Source organism: Berghia stephanieae, chromosome 2 (assembly GCF_034508935.2).
Source record: "Berghia stephanieae isolate SIO BIC M18660-M18661 chromosome 2, UCSD_Bste_1.3, whole genome shotgun sequence".
Classification (NCBI taxonomy): Eukaryota; Metazoa; Mollusca; class Gastropoda; order Nudibranchia; family Aeolidiidae; genus Berghia; species Berghia stephanieae.
Window position 1 is genome coordinate 38,259,371 of NC_088361.1, and position 21,600 is coordinate 38,280,970.

Sequence of the window (21,600 nt, forward strand, 5' to 3'; positions counted from 1 at the left end):
TAAAAATCTTTCCAAAATGAGAAAAATGTTTGTCATCAATTACGGCAGCTTTGACCAATTACTTCGTCATGTACAATTAATAGACTAATTGAAAACACCCAAAGCATTTGGCTTTTGAAACGCTGTTTATTAATTATTTTTATTTTGACGATGATCCGTGGAATGACGATGATAATGATGATGAAGATTATTATTATTATTATTATTATTATTATTATTATTATTATTATTTTTATTATTATTATTATTATTATTATTATTATTATTATTATTATTATTATTATTATTATTATTATTATTATTATTATTATTATTATTATTATTATTATTATTATTATTAATATTACTATTGTTATTGTTGTTGTTTTTGTTGTTATACTATAACGATTAATCTGACTTCTAAAATTGGCTTGGCAATGTTAAAAGAATGAAACAATTTCGAATTGACAGCCATTTTTTAAATGATAATTAACTTACGCGTATCATTATTGCCTCTGTCATACAGTGTCATGACGTCTTTGATAATTATTTACCAGTTAACTGCCTTACTCCGGATAACGATGAATTAAAAAATTTAGCCAGAAAACTGAACATCATAACATTCTACAAAATGATATATTTTCACTTTTCAAATGGTCTACAACATGGCATTTGGATTTTAATGTTTCGAAATGTAAAGTATTACATATAGGAAAAAATAATCCATGTCATAATTATTTTACCGATACTTCTATGTCAAATCTACTTTCCGTTGTGCCTTATGAAAAGGATGTGGGAGTTACTTTTGATTCACATTTGAATTTTGATTTACATATTGATAATTGTGTAAGCCGTGCAAACAAAATGATGGGAATAATATATAGAACCTTTATAAGTCTGGATAAAACCACATTTTTATATTTGTATAAATCGCTCGTTCGACCAATTCTAGAATACGGAAATTGCATCTGGAGCCCATTATATAAAAGACAATCTATTAGTATTGAAAGTGTACAGAGGAGAGCTACCAAAAAAATTTATACAATACAGTATTTATCTTATAAGGAAAGGTTAGAATTTCTTGACTTACCCAGTTTGAAATATAGAAGAATTCGTGGGGATTTAATTCAGGTTTATAGATTGGTACATGGTCTGGATAGGATAGACTTTTCTGATTTTTTTTCATATTCTAATATTACTTTTACTAGAGGGGACAAGTTTAAGATTTTTGTCTCTAGATGCAAAACAAACATAAGACAAAACTGGTTCGGTATTCGTATTGTTCAGAAATGGAACAGTTTGAAATTTGAAACAAAGAATGCAAAATCTATGGATTATTTCAAGGTGTTAGTAGACAGGGAATTATATGATGGGAGATTTATATATGACGAATAATACTTGTTTGCTCTGCTGTTGACATGGCTTTCAATCTTGTATGTATATATTATGCATTATTATATTATTATGGTTATCTTCTATACGCGTGTGTATGTGTGTGTGTGTGTGGTTGTGTGTGCGCTTTGCATGTCACGGTTAAAGATATATGTTTGTACACCACATGAGTACATTTAAGTTGAAATACTATCTTTACCACGTGTATCGTTATTGTAATATTTAATCAATAGATTTATGGCATTACTAATTAATATTAAGGGCATTCAAAGGATCTTATCCTATTTTGCCCTATACCACATGTTATGTTATGTTATGTTAACTCGTCCTTCAAGTATCGATCGATTTAAATCACCCTCATCTCGGCAAAAACTCTCAAACCTGTGACTTTGCGAAGTCCCAGGTTTGAGAGTTTTTGCCGAGATGAGGGTCATTTAAATCGATCAATATTTGAAGGACGAGTTTTCTGGCCAAGTTTTTAAATCCTCGTTTTTCCAGAGTAGGTACGGCCGTTAACTGGTTAAATAACATTTATTGTTTCACCTTACAGTCAGTTTATTATTACAGCTTAACATCATTGTATTCCTTTACATCAAAACAAGCGTGTCATAAAACTGTCCCTGGCAAACATTATTATTACACACTTTTCCAAGTAACTCTACTGTGGAAAGTACTCAGTCTGCCAAGAGTTACTTTACATCAAAACAAGCGTGTCATAAAACTGTCCCGGACAAACATCAGAAGGGAATAAGAATGATCTTCTACAACAAATTTTGATTGTTCAACGGTCGAAAACAAAACGACTTTTCGTAGGAATAGCCAATGGTTGGGCGGGTTGATTGTGCAAAATTTACAATAAAATCGCCAACTTCTCAAACGGGGCATCAATGACATTACTAAATGGGTACGTATTGGTTAAATGTGCCATATATTATGACCAAGAGCACCAAGGTCATATAACTTTTATAGTTATGACAAAAAGATACCAGCATCAGCAAAAACCACCACCATCAACAGCACGTGCAGCAGCACCATCGCACTGCTTTTACTACTACTACTACTACTACTACTACTACTACTACTACTACTACTACTACTACTACTACTACTACTACTACTACTACATATATGGCCCTGAAATGACTCGCGATGTAAGCCCCCTAAAATAAAACATATCAACACCCTACTCAGAAAAAATGTTATAAGAACAGCACATAATGAATAGTCAAAACAATTCGATTTGTATTATTGCTCTATTTAATTGTAAAATTAAAAATGAAAATTATTATGACAATGTTCATTAATTATGATAAACACAATGCACTTTCAAGTGAATGTCACACACCACACAATGTAGTCAAATTGAGCGTTGATAAATTTGTTTTCAAGCCTCTCTCGCCTTTTCACCTCCCGTGGTTGGCAGGATATCACTTCCTGTGTCTTCTGTCCCCCTATATATCATATTTTCCAGGTTGCTGTCTGTCTGTTTTGTAATTGGATTACTCGGTTGTGTCCAGTCGCTGGCCGGTAACCTTCTCTGAGAGGGAAACAGTCAAATGTAAAGTATTAGTTTTGTGAGATATTTTTTCCCTTGTATATGATATCTTTGCTATGTATTGTAACATATTTTAAAATTACGTTTATGATATCTCTGCTATGTACTGTAACATATTTTAAAATTATGTTTTATGAGCATTTGAGTACATTACTCTTGGTGGGATCCTGTACTTGTCTTGATGGGACTTTAAGGTGAATAACGTTTATTGATAGTTTGCTCTTGGAATCGACATCTTTTCCTTATTTCAACCAGTTTTTATTTTGTCTTGCTTTCTTCTATTGTCTTTTTAATTGTAAATCTACAATTTTTCATCCCTTTTCCTTTTCCTGGTGCTGAATGGGTTAAAAGTTTCGCAAGCGCCGTAAAACTCTTAAAAACAAACACGTCAACCCCCCCCCCCCTCTCTCTCTCCTTTTCTCTCTCTCTTTCTTTCTTTCTTTCTTTCTCTCTTTCTCTCTCCCTCTCTCTCTCCCCATCTCTCTCTCTTTCTCTCTCTCTTTCTCTCTCTCTTTCTCTCTCTCTCTCTTTCTCTCTCTCTCTCTCTCTTTCTCTTTCTCTCTCTCTCTCTCTCTCTCTCTCTCTCTTTCTCTCTCTCTCTCTCACTCTCGCTCGCTCCGCCTTTATTACCATCTATAACAATTTTACAGACCGTCATGTCAACCATGAAACAAATGACATCTACATACCACACAGCGTGAGCGACCATTAACGACAGTATTGATGGCTTTGACAAATATGTGTCATCTCGTCCTGACACCCCCCCCCCCCCCCCCCCCCCTTCCCTATTCTCAGTTACTATTACCTACTTGGCTTGTCAACATTGGTGTTGGTCAACGCTGGACGGTCAGCTTATTCTTTCATTCGTATTTAAATTCCATCAGTTCTTTGAGACAATAAAAAATAAATCTTACTACTACTACTACTTACTACTACTACTACTTACTACTACTACTACTACTACTACTACTACTACTACTACTACTACTACTACTACTACTACTACTACTACTACTACTACTCCTCCTCCTACTACTACTACTTCTACTACTACTACTTCTACTATTCTGCCTCGGTTGATGGAATTACGCTTAGGACGTGAGAGATAAAATGACATCCCAGGCCTATGGGTTTTATATCCTTTCTGTCTCTTCTAACCTCTGTTAATAGAGTTTAATTTGCTGTCTTTTCTCGCAGCTGGAATTAAACTTTTGGTTTTGCTCGGAATGGCGCCTGAAGTCTTTTGTAGAGTGGGCAACTGTCGGGTGGAATTATCTTTTTTTGTGCATTTATATTTTTACTTTATAACCATCTCTTCATCGCAGCTTCTTATTTACTTATTACAGATATGATTATTTCAGCAATTGAGTGAGTCCCTTTGAACGAGGTGTGTTTGTTGTGCATGCTTGTTCCATGATGGGACTTGTTTGTGGTCTTAGACCTACGCCTGGATACATGGCTCCTAGATTGATCACTCTTCTCTTATTTTGATCTCGCTCTCCTGAACTTAAAAAATATATAAAATAAGCTTTTATATAGCGCAATATCCACTAAACGTGCTCAAAGCGCTTTACCTTGGGTCCCTGGTCAACAACATTTAACATTTAGGACGGGACATGATGCCCGTTAGGCGAGATTACATTTTTTTTCGGACAGAGACAACGCTGTTAACGGCCAGGTATTTATTTTACACCTGGGTACGGTGAGTAAAGAGCCTTTACCAAGGACTCAACTATGCGCCGAGTTAGGCTCGAACCCAGGACCTTCCGATCCGAAAGCGAGTTCATACCACTAGACCACATAACCGCTCTCCTGTCTTACCTTTTAGGTTGGTCGCTTTGAATGGTGTATTCATTCGTTTAGACTCGGATCTTTTGACTCCCCTCGTGACGTCCCTTTTCGATGCTGAAATGTCCTCAAAGTTTCGAATGTAAATGTTGCTGCTCGAAGCTCGAAGAAATGAATAACACTGTGAAGTTGAATGTAAGCTTCAATTTAATATACGAAAACAGATAAAATGGACGTTTCGGGTTTCTCCTTTATCAACAAAAAAGAATGAATGAAACACTACAGACGATGAGAGAGATAATGTGGTAGTAGCGTTGTTAAAATGATCTTAACAACGCCACCACCACATCATATATATATATATATATATATATATATATATATATATATATATATATATATATATATATATATATATATATATATATATATATATATATGGAGGGATACTATCTATATATAAACATTAATTTTGTGAATTCCAAGAGACAGGAAAGATAAGATGTGGTAAGTATGAATGTGTTTGTGTTTTTTTTTAGAATTAGAATGAGCTGTCCCATCTGTTGCCCTCTTCCCATCGAGTCTGTTTTTATTGGGGATTGTTTTCAGCCTTGTGTGTAATACAGTTCGTGACTCACTCAATGAATTTTAAAAAATGTGTTGACTATTGATTTGACTGATAGATACAGACCTGTATTTTTATTTTAAAATCTAATATAAATATATATGGTAAAAACCTAAGTAAATAAATGTGTGGGTTAATGATAAAATGATTGCATTCATTAAAAGACAAATGACTGACTGAATGAATTAAAAACAAACAAAAACACCAATCAGTACATAGATACATTGAATATGGTGTTTAGAAGTTTATTAAAATAATGAAATACGGGTAAATTTCGTAAATAAACTTTAGATTGTGTACATTTTTGTGTGAAAAGGTAAAGCAATAAATCTACCGGTGTAAAATGAATGTAAAATTACAAGGTTTTACAAATAAATAAATAAGACAATGAACAAATGAATGAATTTATACTTTGTATATATTGTTAAAGATAATAAATAAGTATTTTCATTTTTGGGAAAGCTCCAAGGAGGCGATGCTTTTACTCTCCCTCAGAATAGGTACAGAGATGAATTTCCTCTATCGTCGCGTCTACTCTTGTTCCCACTTTTATCTATACAAATCGTCTTACTTTTCCTGGCATTAAAAAAAATTAAGCTTTTATATAGAGCAATATCCACTAAACGTGCTCAAACCGCTTTCAATGGGTCCCTGGCTAACAGCAAACAACATTTTGGACGGGACATGACGTTTGTTAGACGATATTACAATTTTTTTTGGACTGAGACAACGCTGTAACGGCCAGGTACTCGGTTTACACCTGAGTCGATGAGAGAATGTGAGTCAAGAGCCTTTTCCAAGGACTCAACGATGCGCGCGAGCGAGGCTCGAACCCAGGACCTTCCGATCCGAAAGCGAGTGTCATACCACAAGACCACAGACCCGCATGTCTTTCAAATGCCGTTAAACCTTTAAAAGAAAACAAACTTACAAACAAACATACTAATCAATTCTTAATAGTATTTGGGAATGATAATGATAATATACTGCTATTTTTTTTAAAACAATCTAATTTCTTCAAGCAAAGATGAAACCATAAGACCCCAGCTCTGTGTCATCCTGTTAGGCCGGCGATGCTAAAACTCACCAGTTTGAAGCCTGAAACGAGTAAAGCATTTGTTTTTCCGCACCAAACTTTCAAACATTGATAAAAGCAACGAACTCCTGCAAGCCTCGACTTAATCTTTATCAGATGGGAACAGAATAATAAAATTTAGGTCATTCAGAAAATGATTTTAGCGTTTCTTTAAAATACAGTCTGTCGATAATGTTTAAAATGGTATTAAAAAACCCAAGAAATTATATTTAATTTCCTTAATTACTAAGTCTTGACAAAACACTATACACGGATCAGCACTTGACGGTAAGTAGGTAATGATAACGTACTCGTACCTAAATCTAGACCTGATTAAGGTAAAGACACCTTTGAAAATAAAAACAGTTAGGGCAGGGAACCAATATTCTATCATTATATTTATCTCTCACTCTCTCCATCTCTCTCTGCCTCTCCCCCTCCCTCCCCTCTCTCACTCTCTCCCTTTCTCTCTCCATCTCACTCTCCATCTCCCCCCTCCCTCTCTCTCTCTCCCCATCTCTCCCTCTCTTACCCCATCCCTCTTGCTCATTCTTTGCCACTCACCATTACTTTCGACTTTAGTGTGATAGAAAATAGGCAGATGGATTTATTATTATCTTTGCATTTCAGAGAAGTCGAATTTGTTTTTCTAGCATTTACAATTTTGGTTTGTTCTGTACGTCACTCTCACCTCAAAACAATATATATACATACAGTTGTGTTTTTTCAAATAAATAACCCGTGGTGCATGTAAATTGAAAAGCTTGCTTCTCTTTTTGTTTAGGGTTGTGTGTGTGTTTATGTGTGTGTGTGTGTGTGTGTGTGTGTGTGTGTGTGTGTTGATTTAACTCCGGCATTTTCCGAGGCAGTGTCTGTTTCAATTTTGGCGCCGTAACCATAACAATCCGTCTATGTTTTAGGGAGCTGGATATTATCCGATGGATATGTTTCTCAATTATGTTTATGCATAATAAATAAATATCCTACAGTTCAATTATTGTTGTTCACAGAGTGTATTTTGAAAAAAATCCAATTACGACGTAAGGAAATACATTATGATCTGCTGATATCGGCAAATGATAGAAGATTCTTAAGTTCATGCCTTTGAAATAATATTCGAATTTCGACCTTGGCAACACGCGTTGGAAACGAGTTGAAATTTCAAACGCAAGAATTCAAGAATCTAATATTGCAAATAAATGCACGTCGGAATCAATACTTGCAATCTATTTCACCATCTTTACTCGCAACAAAATTCAAAATTTCACTTTTCATCTGACTTTGAACTTTACAAAGGGTTCCATTTTCCAAATTATTTTCACATGTGCGGTTTTGTTGTCGTTGTAATGGCTCCAGTTGACCTGTAGTCGTGCCGATGGATTAAATTAAAATGGACGGGCTCGAAAACCTTGGGATTTCAGTTTTATTTTAACGAGGATTATACATGCTTCTTGTCAAACATTACACATGTACTTGTCGTAAAGTTGTTTTAGTTTGTTCAGCAGTTGGCAGCCATAAAATTCATAGCATTGTATTTGAGCGGGAATTTCTGACATGCCCGTGTTTGCTTGGATATAGCCTTTATGAGGATTGTCTCTCTTTCTATTTGATTTTTCATTTTTTATTCCCCTCTAATTTTTTGCACTCTTTCTTTTTTTTTTTTTTTTCTCTTTTCGTTCTTATTTTTTAAAACATCTACCCTCATGATCTCTCTCTCTCTCTCTCTCTCTCTCTCTCTCTCTCTCTCTCTCTCTCTCTCTCTCTCTCTCTCTTTAATAGTCTTGTTTTCTTCTCTGTCTTTTTATTTCAGACATTATAAGACATATATTTCTCACAAGCGCGTTGTAACTGAACCCTTGAAAAAAACCCCAACAAACAAAAATAACAACACTACCAAAAAGAAAAAAAAAAAACAAAAAAACAAAAACAAAAAAACAAAACAAAACAAAACAAAACAAGAAAAGAAAACCCCCCAAAACGAAACAAACCGAACTACACATGTTAAAATCAATTCGAAGTTATATTATACAGATTAGCGTTATGTTCCTGCCTTTGAATTTCACTCACCTATAATCAGTGATTCAATAATGGCTGACATACGCCGTTTTCTTAGGTTATCATCTTTCGATTGGTTAGAAAACATGGTAAGATAAATTTAGATACAAATACCTACTAACAACTCTCACGATAATGTGTGCTCAAAGATTAATTAAAAATAGACCTTCCGATCTGAAAGCGAGTGTCATTCCACAAGACCACATAGCCGCACATATTTCACGCAATTAATATATTTTCATACGTTCCAAATATTGTTTTTTTTCAATTTAGCGACGTGTCATTTATGCGGCTTTCTGTTGTTTGTTTCCATTACGCCACAAACCTGTCTCAATGTCTTTATTCAGATCCATATTCATAATACCGGTTTGTATGCACCTGAGGCACTCCATCCGCACTTCAAAGAAAAAAAAGTGACATTGAGGATAAGATGCATGGATTATAACGTGCAGCCAGGGGTCCCCCATCTTTTGTTTGGTGTGTTATGCTTATGCTCATAGCTTCAGCCTTACAAACAATGCGTGACTTGTTTATTTTTATGGCCAATTGGATTCAATAGTCTGATGTCACGTCGCCCAGCAACGGCGGCCATCGTGGTTCTAAACAAAGAAAATCGTTACTTTTTATTCTTCATGCTGGCTAGAACTTTTCATATATCTTGTGATCAGAATGTGTAAAAGTCAAAACATAATCAGATTTATAATGTTTTTTTTCTCCTCTGGATACGCTTTTATGCTCGTCGGATAAATATTTCATAAGGGCGTCCGCCATTGTTCCGATAGTTTAGAGCCAGTTACTAAGTTACCATGCGTCATTAAGAGGGAAGTGACGTTGCGACTGTTGAAACGTGTTGTTGTGACAAAGATTTCACGCTGGGTGGGGATCCTGACCTCCCATAGTGGGCAGGGAGGTACATACTGTCTTCTATCCCCTTATATCTGTTTTTCAACATGCTTCCTGTCTTTGTCTTGAATGAGATTACTTGGTTTTGTCCTGGCCCTGGCCGGAGTCCTAGCTGGGAGGAACAGTCAAATGCATAGTTATTGTTTTGGTAGATGATATTTTTTTCCTTGTATCTAAATCTGTTATGTATTAATATATTTGTTATTTTGAGTGTATAATGTAAGCATTTGAGTGTATTCCTCTTTGCTGGATTTTGTGCTTGTGTCCGGATGAGACTTAGAGGTGATCTCAAACTAAGTACATTGGTGGTGTGCTCTTGGAATCTACATCTGATCACAATTTGTTCCCAGTTCCCCTATGACTTACTTTTTCTTGGGTGCTTTAATTGTAATTCTAGAACTTTTTCCTATCCCATTTTCTTCCTTTTATTAGCGCTGATATAACCTAAATGTGTTGCAAGCGCCGTAAAACCCTTAAAAACAAACAAACAAAGATTTCACGTGTTGATATTCTATTGGAGTATTTGATCTTTCAAATCTACTGGATTTTCATTTGAAATGATGTACTCTCTTTGAGGTAAGACGGCAAATGTATTTATTAAACAGTGTTGTCTCTGTCTGGCGTCATGTCTCGTCGTACATGTTCTGTTGCTGTGAAAAAAAGCATCTTATGAAGAATTAACGAAATTGACGTCACTCAGCCCTTTGTTATTGTTTTTAGCCAGTTATTATCACTAAATTGTATCAATCAGACTATAAATGTTTAAGGTTACACATGGTTTTGTGTGTCGGTGCATTACACACGGCTGGCGGATGCCGTTGTGAGTATTTTACCTAAACACCTAGCACCAATACCTGTATCTAATATCTAGCAGAAGGTACAAGGTAGGAGAGCGCTTTCTAAATGATTAATTAGAGCACTTCCCATCCGTATTATTTACATTTAGAACTCGGCACAGCGGGAATTATCTTAGGGAGGAAGCTTTAATTATATCAATGATTACAGGAATTTAAACGAAAATTTCTCTTATTATCATCATCCCTGTTCCAATTTCTATCTTCCTTATCATGAGGCGTGTATGTATTGATTGCGGAGGAAATGAGGGAATATTGGAGCGGACATTTAATTATAGAGGTGGACAAGACAATGAAGAATAGATACAGAGAAGGCGCGCACGCGCGTTCACACACACACACACACACACACACACACACACACACACACACTCACACATACCGTGATAGAATGGAAAAGAATCAAGGGAAGTTAAAGATTGGTCGTGTTGAAGCAGAGTGAGGAGTGAGGTGTGCGGGTGTTGGATAAATGCGCGCGCGCACAGACACACTCTCAGTAAAACACATACAACATATACACCTTTGGTAGGAGATTGATGTAATTAGTGGATGAAGGAAAGGGAAGAGATAAATAAAGAGAGAAGGGAATGAGATTGTGAAAATGTGGGAGGTATTTTAAAAAAGTGAACGGGAAAGAGAGCGAGAGCGAGGGAGATAGATAGATAGATAGATAGATAGAGAGAGAGAGAGAGAGAGAGAGAGAGTGAGAGTGAGAGAGAGAGAGAGAGGGAGGTAGAGAGATAGATGGATTGGTAGATAGATATAGACAGATCGATAAATATAGATAGGTATAATAATAGACCGTCATCGAAATAGATAGATCTATCTAGAGGGAGAGAGAGAGAGAGAGAGAGAGAGAGAGAGAGAGAGAGAGAGAGAGAGAGAGAGAGAGAGAGAGAGAGAGAGAGAGAGAGAGAGTGTATGTGTGTGTGTGAGAGAGAGTACCCGTTACTATAAATAATATTCTAAACCAGGTGCCTGGTTCATTCAATTGTACAAAAGATAGAGATAACACGACACCAGCAGGTGAATTTATCAATGTGCACCAGATTGGCCGCTACAGACATATCAACATGATGGGCACCTGGCCAAATTATTGTCTTGTCTTTGAAGCTCTGAGAGAATGTTTGCTTTATAGTACAGTCGATATGAAAATTGTCCACCCTTTTTGTGTTGAAAGAAATTAATTTGATTTTGAAAACACATTTTCCACTCAATTTATTTAAAGTTAATGATTTTGTCGAAGGATTGGAGATGGTCCCACTTAACTCTATGGACCGGAATGTCCAGGGTCGGAGTCACGCTCTGAGCGGCGCATAGTTGAGTCCTTGGAAAAGACTCTTTTCTCACATTCTCTCACCGTGCTCACGTGTTGAATGAGTACCTGACCGTTAACGGCGTTGTCTCTGTCCGAAAAAATTATAATATCGCCTAACAGGCGTCATTTCTTGTCCTACACGTTTAATGTTACTGTTTGTCAGGGATCCTTTGTAAAGCGCTTTGAGCACGTTTAGTGGATATAGCGCTACGTTGGGTAATTACCTTTCATCTGTTAGAATATAAACTTTAAATGTTACACCAAGTTTCGTGTATTAGTAGGATTGATCCCGTGGGCAGAATTGATGAGTGTTTTACTTAAACACATACCATCATGTGAATAGCAAATTGGTCAAGCTTGCCTGACTGGTCCGGCGTTGCCACATGACATATATCACTAAACATAAATGTCCATGTTAATATCGGTGGCTCTCCTCTTTGCTGATTTTCTGAATAGGATTCAATAGTCTGATGTCACGTCCGCCCAGCAACGAGCAGCTTGGTTCTAAGCTTTTTATTCTTCATGCTGGCTAGAACTTTTTCACATGTCATGTGATCAGAATGTATAAAAGTCAAAACATGATCAGATTTACTATGTTTTTCTCTTCTGGATACACTTTTATGCTCGTCGGAGAAGTATTTCATAAGGGCGTCCGCCATTGTTCCGATAGTTTAGAACCAGTTACTAAGTTACTATGCGTCATTACAAGGGAAGCGACGTCACGACTGTTGAAGCCTATTATTATTTTTCACTGATTTACTAAAATGTTGATAATATATAACATAATATCTAAGTTTCCTGAGCTGAGATGATACAATGCCGAAAATTGTCATGTATCACATTTCGCGTTTTTTCTTCTCTCCAATTTAAAAAGTGAAATATACTACAATAGCTGTCGAAAACATCAACACATAAGATCTATAAAAATTGTGGAAGCTATGATAGGGAGGTAAGAAACGAATTATGACCTTTTGCAATATTTCCCCTCTGGTTATTTCGAAATGTTGATTTTTTGCGCCACTTAGATCAGATAACTCTTATTCCAAAGCAGGCACACCCTCGGTCTATAACCCATTGCTAGAATTCCACAATTATTTGTACAATTTATAGTCAATAGTTTAATTTACTATAATAATAAGATTTCCCACAATACTTGCCATATAATCTTAAAATAAAACAATAATTTTGAAAACGTGTTGTCCAAAAAAATAAATAAATAAAAAAAACATTTAAAAATAAAGTCCAAGCGATTCTACTTCATTCGGGCCACAAATTTCCGATTCAAAGGCAAGTGTTTTGACACTGCGTCATCGACTCGTCCGATCCATTTTCCACTTCGGCGCCAGGTCGATCCTTCATTCTCCCTTCAAGACTTATGTAGTTTGACAGATCAGCAAATCGAAGCAATCAAAGGATGAACAATGGCTGCCAACTGATGCCAATTTTGTATCACATTTGTCTTGTTGATGTTTATACTTTTACGTGCATTGCGAGATCTATTCGTTCTGACATTTGTTACCTGACTGTATTTTATTTTCACAATGCAGGTTTAATTTAAAGTCTAGTATAATGTTATTCTATTGACTTTATGAGAAGCCCTCTCATTTGGACCGAAAAATCATGGGCTAGAATATTTGTGGAAAAGCATGACTCTGGGGTTTTGAAGCTTTATTTCGAAAGTCCTTGTTTCATTTTGATTTAAAACTGAGTACTGCCCAAGTGACCTGCCAGAGACGAAAATAATTTCGAAAGTAAGTGTTTTTATTCCACTTTATTGTTTGCAGTCTCTGGTGTGGCCCCAGCAGGAGGAGCACTAAGCGTGCTGCATGATGTAGAACTTTCTAAAATTTGCCCAAAATGTAAAATAGTTGCAGTCGAGTTGAAAAGAAATACTAGAAATTTACCAGGGTAAGTTCCTCTTCAAGTTTCATTTGTTGGCATTTCTGCAACAATTTCCACAACCCTGCAAAACCTTTCAGTTACAATCCATCAGTACTTTCCCCTTGTACGACTTCCCATCCATGTCTCATTAAAACCCAGAATGACTTGAATGGAACACATGCATTGACCGGTAACTTATGTACAACACTAGCTCTGATATAATTATAATTGGTTGAAATAATAATAAAACCATGCTGCAAAATAAGCCAGAGAAACATTTCATGGTAATCGATTTTGATTTCATGACTCAGTCAGATTTAGATATAAAATAGTAAAAAATGTAAAACCTCATTTCCTAAGCGAGGCGGTTTCTGCCTTTGTGAAGCCATCGGACTTGAAAATATCAATACTGAATTCCTGTTCCGTTGAAAGTAATTTGGCTACGTCTTTTTTCATGCAAGGTTGTGTAAAATGCTAAACGGCACTATTTTTGACACAATATAGTTTTGACCCCTTCAAATCAAAAAATGGGTCATTGGCAATGTTCATATCCGCGTATTAACGTCTTTATGACCCATGCCCACACTGAATGTCATGTTTTGCTGTCTAATTAATTCATTAGGGGTTGTTAGTAAACACATTTATCAGCACGTGCATCCAGTTAACCCGAAAAAGAGATCACGCACGAACTCAAGTGCTCACACACATTTCCATTACAAACGTACACAGAATCATTCCGTGGGTAAAAGCAGAATCGGTGAAGCGACCAATTTTTGCCCAGGTGAGAATTTCTGCACGGTTAGTGCTGGTGGTACTAGAACCACTGAATTGTGCCTTGTGAACTCAAACCTCAAAATAGTGGGGTGATGGTATTATTAGAGTTCAGGTATGGTTGTGGTTGTAAATGTTGTCTGTTTAAGCCACTTGAACTTGGCGCTGATTTCATTTGTTTTGTTTGGATTATTGTGTGTATTTTGCACATGCATTTATACGTTAGAAGGCAGTTTACTCAGTAGTCTGTAGCTTTGTATTTTATTTATTTATTTATTTTTTATATTTAGAAATAAAATATGATCTTTTTATGATATATAATTACTGTTTGCTTATTTGTGGCTAGATCTTTGAGTCAGTTACTTTAATTCAACGTCAAGTGATCTTTGCATCTTTGAAAATTAAAGTGAACGTTAAAAAAATATAGGTTTTCTGGATAAGAGTGTAGAGGTGACGTTTTATGTTAGCTCGTGTGTGGTGTTTATTTCATTTGATGTTGGTTGGTTTACTAGATCTTGTGTGGTTTGTATTTCATTGATGTTGGTTGGTTTACTAGCTCGTGTGTGGTGTATATATCAGTGATGTTGGTTGGTTTACAGTTAGATCTTTGGTTAAAAAACAATGATGATTTTTCGGGGCGTGGGAAAGGTGAAGACTCTGTTGTTGGATTCGATTCATTTAAAGATTTCAAGTACTTCATGAAAAAAAAACCCTGAGAAAAACTTAATAATTAATCTAGCGCAATATCCATTTAACGTGCTCAAAGCGGCGCTTTACAAAGGGTCCCCAGCCAGCAGTAACACTTACCATGTAGGACGAGACATGACGGCTGTTAGGTGGTATTACAATTGTATTCCGACAGAGACAACGCTGATAACGGCCAGCTACGTATATTTTACATCTAGATACGGCGAGATATGTGAGTAAAGACTCAACTATGTGCCGTCAGAGCGGGACTCGAACACTGGGCCTTCAGATCCAAAGGCGAGTGTCATACCACAAGACCACATGGCCGCAAGACATAAAATGATTAAATCATTGATCGAACTCTGACAATTTATAGGAAAGACGGGACTAAAATTATGTCAAGTAAGTAAGACGTCGATGGCCTGAGCGTCCCCGATGTTTAAAACAAAATTTGTCCTTGGGTAAGGCACTTTACACTTTACCGTACTCGACTCGAGTGTGAAGGAGGACTTGTCCGGTGACCGATATTGTAAGGCGACTTCTAGTATATTTAATGAAAATCTGATTCCATGTAGCCCTGTGAGAGAAAAGAAAATAGGAACATTGATCAAGATAACATGTGGAAATATCTGCATTTTAAAATTTAAACAAAACTATTTTTTTTCATCTGCTTTTAATAGGGAGCAAAAATGTAATGTAAAAAAACGGGTTCCAATCTCATTGGAAATGTAAAATCACTCTTCCGGAAAATTGGATACAACTTTGTGTAATTGATCTTTTTGGCTACAGAGTGATGGTATTTAAATATATGCAAGTTTTCAATAAAGATCATCCATCCTCGCCCTTTTACGTCTCGCAATCCTAAGAATCTGTCTAAACATCCTGCTAGTAAAATAGTTATGCCATCTTATGATTCAATATGTAACCCATTAATGATTAGTCCTCCGAAAGACTTGTTACATACACACTTCCAAGAAGTTTGGAAACGGAATAGTGGAAGATATGACGTCACGACTGCTCTGCCTATAAGTTACCGAATTTATAAAACGAGTAGAAGGCACCGAACATAACCCATTCATGTTATTATTGACGGTATCAAATTATATTTTATATTACGCTAGTTGATATGCGGTGATGGTTCCTACAACTGATGATTATTGAATTATATTTAACCAGTTAATTGTCGTACTCTGAAAGAAACACGTATTTAAAAATTTGGCATGGAATTTCGACCTTCAAAATCGATCGGTTTAAATGACCCTCATCTTGGCAAAAACTTCGCGTAAGTCCCAGGTTTGAGAGTTTCTGCCAAGATGAGGGTCATTTAAATCGATCGATATTTTAAGGACGAGTTTTCTTGCCAAATTTTAAATACGAGTTTTTTCCAGACTACGCAGTTAGCTGGTTAATTGATTTATATATATATATATATATATATATATATATATATATATATATATATATATATATATATATATATATATTTATATATATATATATATATTTTTTTTTTACCGAGAAGGAAAACTTGGAATGTTTCGTTAATGTGTGTGCGTTTTCACATAAATTCTACCTAGTGATAATTCAAATATTCGAATGCGTGCTGGTTTTATGTTATTGTTATGATGTGATACGTTTGATGGCAGAAAGAAAAAACATTGATAATTGGATGTGGCCTGTGCCTCATCTTTCAAGATCCTCATCATTCATGCAAAATCTCTGTCGATAGCAGACACAAGTAACTGTTTACACTACCTTCCGAATTGTTTTGTTGTGTTCAATGCCGTTCTTTGATTGGATTGGTCGGTCAAGGCTCTTGCAGGCTCTGTACATAATGTAGGTGATTGCAGTCCGACGTCTGGTGATGGATATCTTTCACTCCTGTTGAGGTCATAAGGCGTTAAGAGATTTCAACCAGTTCTGGGGGTTTATTGTAACCATATTAATACACCATGGTAGTAGAATGCATCTTCAATTAGAAAATAGTCGTTTAAGTTTTAGTCATGTGGGTATAACACTCCTTTTGCAAATTGTATTTCGGACATAACTTAATTAGTTTCATTGGCAACAAGTCGTTTGATTGGAGTTGGAGGATATTGTGTATCCGAACTACAGAAAATAGTATTGAAAGCAAGTGATGCTCCTACATATTCTTCATCAAGGATCGATTTTTTTACATACGAGTCAAATAATATGTTGCTGTAGGTCAATCATTTGTTCACATTGAATTCCAACTCATTGACGTCAGTTCACAATGTCAGTAATATGAGTATAAGCTGACCGCTGAACATTGAATTCGTTATTTATTGTTTTTATTTTGCCAAGAGATTATTGAACGTTTCTGACACAGAGATTGATTATTAGATAACATTGATCTGAATCCAATATACACAGTGCTATAAAGTAAATGGAATAAACGGGCACGGTTACAAACAGATAAACGTCAAAACTCACTCATGGAATCAACACAGTTTCCTTACAATTCTTAACAAAAATGTATAAGATCGTGGAATAATAGCATGGAATGTACAATATTGGAAAAAATGAAAAAAAAAAAAAAAAGAAATCCCCCCCCCCCCCCAAAAAAAAAAAAAAAAAAAAAAAAAAAAAAAAAAAAAAAAAAAAAAATAAGCAAAGAAAAAAAAAATAGAAAGAGAATTAACTTCAAGTTTATTTATAGGCTTTTACTTGTATCGTTACCAATAAAAACATTAAAAAAAATAATAGGGAATGAACAATCGGATATAGATGTATAGATAAACAATAAATAAATATAATAAGCTAAAATAAGGAAAAGAAAAAAAATCATGATTTTAGAATAAAAGGTAAATATTTATGTTACTTGTATAATAAAACCCAGCTTTCGGTTGTTGATTTATGTCAAGACTTTTATACATAAATATATCAAATCTCAAATTGTTATGATTTTGAAGCTTACCCTGTTTGTAAAATAAGTATGTTACCAGTACACAGACGAACTTCAACGTAACTATGAATGATTTATGTTTTGATTTTTCCGTCAGCTTGTATAAACGCCACTTGAAATCCTATTTTAAGCTCTAGATAGCAATAATATCGGAAGGTGTTCGGTTTTAAATCATTGTAAACAGCCGTGGAAAAGTAGGTATGTGAGACCGATTTTGAGTTTATTGATTCCGAAGTACTCTAAAAATATTTGACATGATGAACTTTTAATGTGTTGTAATATATATGATTACTATGGTGTTTTTAAAATGGTTGGGGGTGGGGAGTAGAGATTGTGTGTATGTGTATTAGTTTCTACATGAGAGGATTGAGAATTATATATATATATATATATATATATATATATATATATATATATATATATATATATATATATATATGTGTGTGTGTGTGTGTGTGTGTGTATCTGTCTGTGTGTGGAGAGAGAGAGAGAGAGAGAGAGAGAGAGAGAGAGAGAGAGAGAGAGAGAGAGAGAGAGAGAGAGAAATCTATAGTTAGATAGATGGATAGATAGATAGATAGAGATAGATAGATATATAGATAGATAGATAGATGGATGGATAGATAGATAGATAGATAGATAGATAGATAGATAGATAGATAGATAGATAGAGAGAGAGAGAGAGAGAGAGAGAGAGAGAGAGAGAGAGAGAGAGAGAGAGAGAGAGAGGGGGGTGGGGGGGGGGGGGGGGGAGGTATCATCATTCATAGGACCCCCCCACCCCCCCACCCATCCTCTCTCTCTTTCTCCCTTGTCCAATTTTCCCAATATCGATGATGGTGTCTTAGAGAATTAGCCACACGGTGTACCATACCCGTACTAGGTATATTGTCCGGGGAATTTCGTGTGAGTATTGGTGGCAGGGCTCTGTATCTAGATTTTCCAACCCATTACCTACTCTAAAACTGTATCCTTCTCTAACAAACCATTACGTACTCGAGGCCTTCATATTGGACGTTCTAATTTCCTCTGATGTTCGACTGGATCATTTTTTTTTCTCATTTTTGGTGTTATGATTTGGAAAAGGAAATTATAGTGATTTGTTGGTCAACGTGAAGTGATTCCATTTAGATGTCAAAACGTATGTAATTCGTTTAGCCGTTCCCATGGATGATTTACAAAACTATACAAGTTATTTATTTATTTATTTATTTTTTCATTTATTTATTTATTTATTTATTTATTTATTTATTTATTTATTTATTTATTTATTTATTTATAAATTCATTTTCGTAATTCTATCAGAGATGAGTTTTTATAATTTTAATAATAGATATTTTAAAGGTTTATGCAAGACGTAGTACTAGAGTAATCTCTTCTTGTATAATTGATGCTTAAGGTGTGTTGGAGACGTATTTAATGGTATGGAGGACAGGCTGACTAATTTTTATTCTTAATTAATTCCCCTTGGAGGTTATAATTTTGTTTTGACAACATGCAAAGAAATGGATATGGGAAATTGAAGACATTTCGGACTTCTTTATAAATTATCTTTTAATTCATTCCTATTTTGAATTACAATCATGTTCTGCTGTGCTTCTGAAAGTTCGGTCAAGGTGACTGCCAAAATAAATGAGGAAAAGAAACCATATCACCCTAGTCGCCTTCATAATAATCATCACCAGCATCAGTTGCAGCTACAGTTGGAACAACAGCCCCAACAGCAGCGCCATCCTCACCGATCTAGTTCTAACAAACGGCGTCGATGTGATGGGGATGTTCCGTGGAAATATAATGAGCAAAAGTCAGAAAAACAACAATTGCAACAACAACAACAACAGCAGCAGCGGCATCATCATCATCATCATCGTCATCACAATCATCATCATCATAAGCAACAACTACTTCAACAACAAAACAAAGAGAGTATAATTAAAGCCCACACCCCTCGAACGGCGCGAAAACTCGCTGATTTGGATAAAAGTTGTAAGTATACATAATGGGTACCAACGGGACAATTTCTCATTGTTTATGGTTGTAGGCCAACAACTCGTGTTCTCTATTTGAATCAGCAATATGTTCTTTGTCTTCTTAAACTAAATTTCCATAAAAAGATCTCTCCTTAACCAGATAAGTGACGTACTCTTGGAAACTCGTATTTTAAAATGTGACCTGGAAAGCTCGTCCTTCAAATATTGATGGATTTTTCAGGCCAAATTTTTTAATGCGTGTCTTTCTAGGGTACGGAAGTTCAACTGGTTAAAAGGTTTATTCACAGGATGGTGCGTAACATTGATGCTGCGCTACTTAACTATTATTTTAAAGTCTTAACTGTCCCGATTTTGTATTAGATATCTCTGGTACTAGTGATGGGATTTGCTGAACAAAGGAAACAAACAGACAAACAAACAAACAAACAAAAGAACCGACAAATGGAGGGACATTCTAAATATAGTTTGACATCTGTAGGATGTTTACTCAGTCTAATTATAGACTTTGCTTACCTTTTTATACACTCCAAGAATTTTGCGTAGATCTCGATTTAGCCAATCGCCATTTCCCATGATATTCTATAATTGACGGTACACAATCATTGGCACCATGTCAGTGAAGTGCTTTCAAATGATTTTCTCCATTTCTCTGGAGGTTGCGCTGCCTTGTTTTCGTTTTCTTAAAATTCTTTGAGTTTTGTTTTTGTGCCAAGTTTTCAGTTATATAATGTTGATCGTTCTTTTTGCTTCAATTTTTGTTATTGTATTTATCGTCCTAATTCGTCTTTTTCGTTCAATAATCCTCTAGTTCACTATTTTCACCACGCTTTCCCCCTTCCCAACAAACAAAAAAAAAACAAAAAAAAAAAACACAACAAACCACACACACACACACACACACACACACACACACACACACACACACACACACACACATACACACTTCCCCTGTATCTTCTTTCTTTCTTTCAAGCACCACTGTTGTTCTCATTTGGTTTCTTCGCTCACATTCATTGTTGTCGTCGTCGTCATCGTCGTCGTCGTCGTCGTCGTTGATATTATTATTATTATCATCATCATCATCATCATCATCATCATCATCATCATCATCATCATCATCATCATCATCATCATCATCATCATCATCATCATTACTCCAACCAATCTTCCCACATCCCTATATCTATTTCTCCATCTACCTTTCCGTCTCTTTCACTCTGGTACTCGATTTACCAAGCCACCTGTTTACATCGTAATTAGTGTAAAAAACGAAAATAAACAGACCGCGATGTAAACCCTTCTATTTTCCTCTTATTCGTAATGACTTGAATGGTTTGTAGTTATGACATCCTGCCTGATGTACATCGATTCCTAACATTCATTGCTAATTTATGTTACCTTCTGTCTTTACCCTACTATAATTTGTGCCATTGTTATTTTGTATCATCCGTTTTATTTTCGTTTCATCAAACACACGACTTGCGTTTTACCTACACCCACTTGTGTTTTTTGTATTAGCCTTGATGGTCGTACGTGGTCGAATGAGTAATATTCTTCTACGTCTCACCCTAAGATAGTAACACGTAATGATATCAAGTTTTCAATAATTTGTGACGTCAGATTATCAAGCGTTGAATTATGCCATGCGTTTAGGTAAAATACTCACAGCCAGATATACCGTACCAACACACAAAACTATGTGTAACCTTAATCATTTATTTTAGTCTGATTGCTAGAATTTAGTGAAAACCAATTATAAATATGGCTGTCTAAAAACAATAACAAAGTGCTGAGTGACGT

At 35.5% G+C, this 21,600-nt stretch overlaps 1 protein-coding gene across 28 annotated transcripts in view; it reads left to right on the forward strand.

Annotated features, from left to right (window-relative positions):
* LOC144964833 (uncharacterized) overlaps positions 1-21,600 on the forward strand; it is a 298,720-nt gene that overhangs the window by 89,932 nt on the left and 187,188 nt on the right. The window contains exons 1-2 of one of the 28 annotated variants that reach the window (XM_078899516.1): positions 14,256-14,311; positions 19,209-19,795. The exons of 24 other annotated variants lie outside the window; for them this stretch is intronic. In XM_078899516.1, the coding sequence (XP_078755642.1) occupies positions 19,393-19,795 (403 nt within the window). In that variant the 5' untranslated portion in view covers positions 14,256-14,311; positions 19,209-19,392. Of the gene's footprint in view, positions 1-14,255; positions 14,441-19,208; positions 19,796-21,600 lie in introns of those variants that run through there. 3 more of the 28 variants (XM_078899520.1, XM_078899517.1, XM_078899505.1) reach the window with 3 other exon arrangements.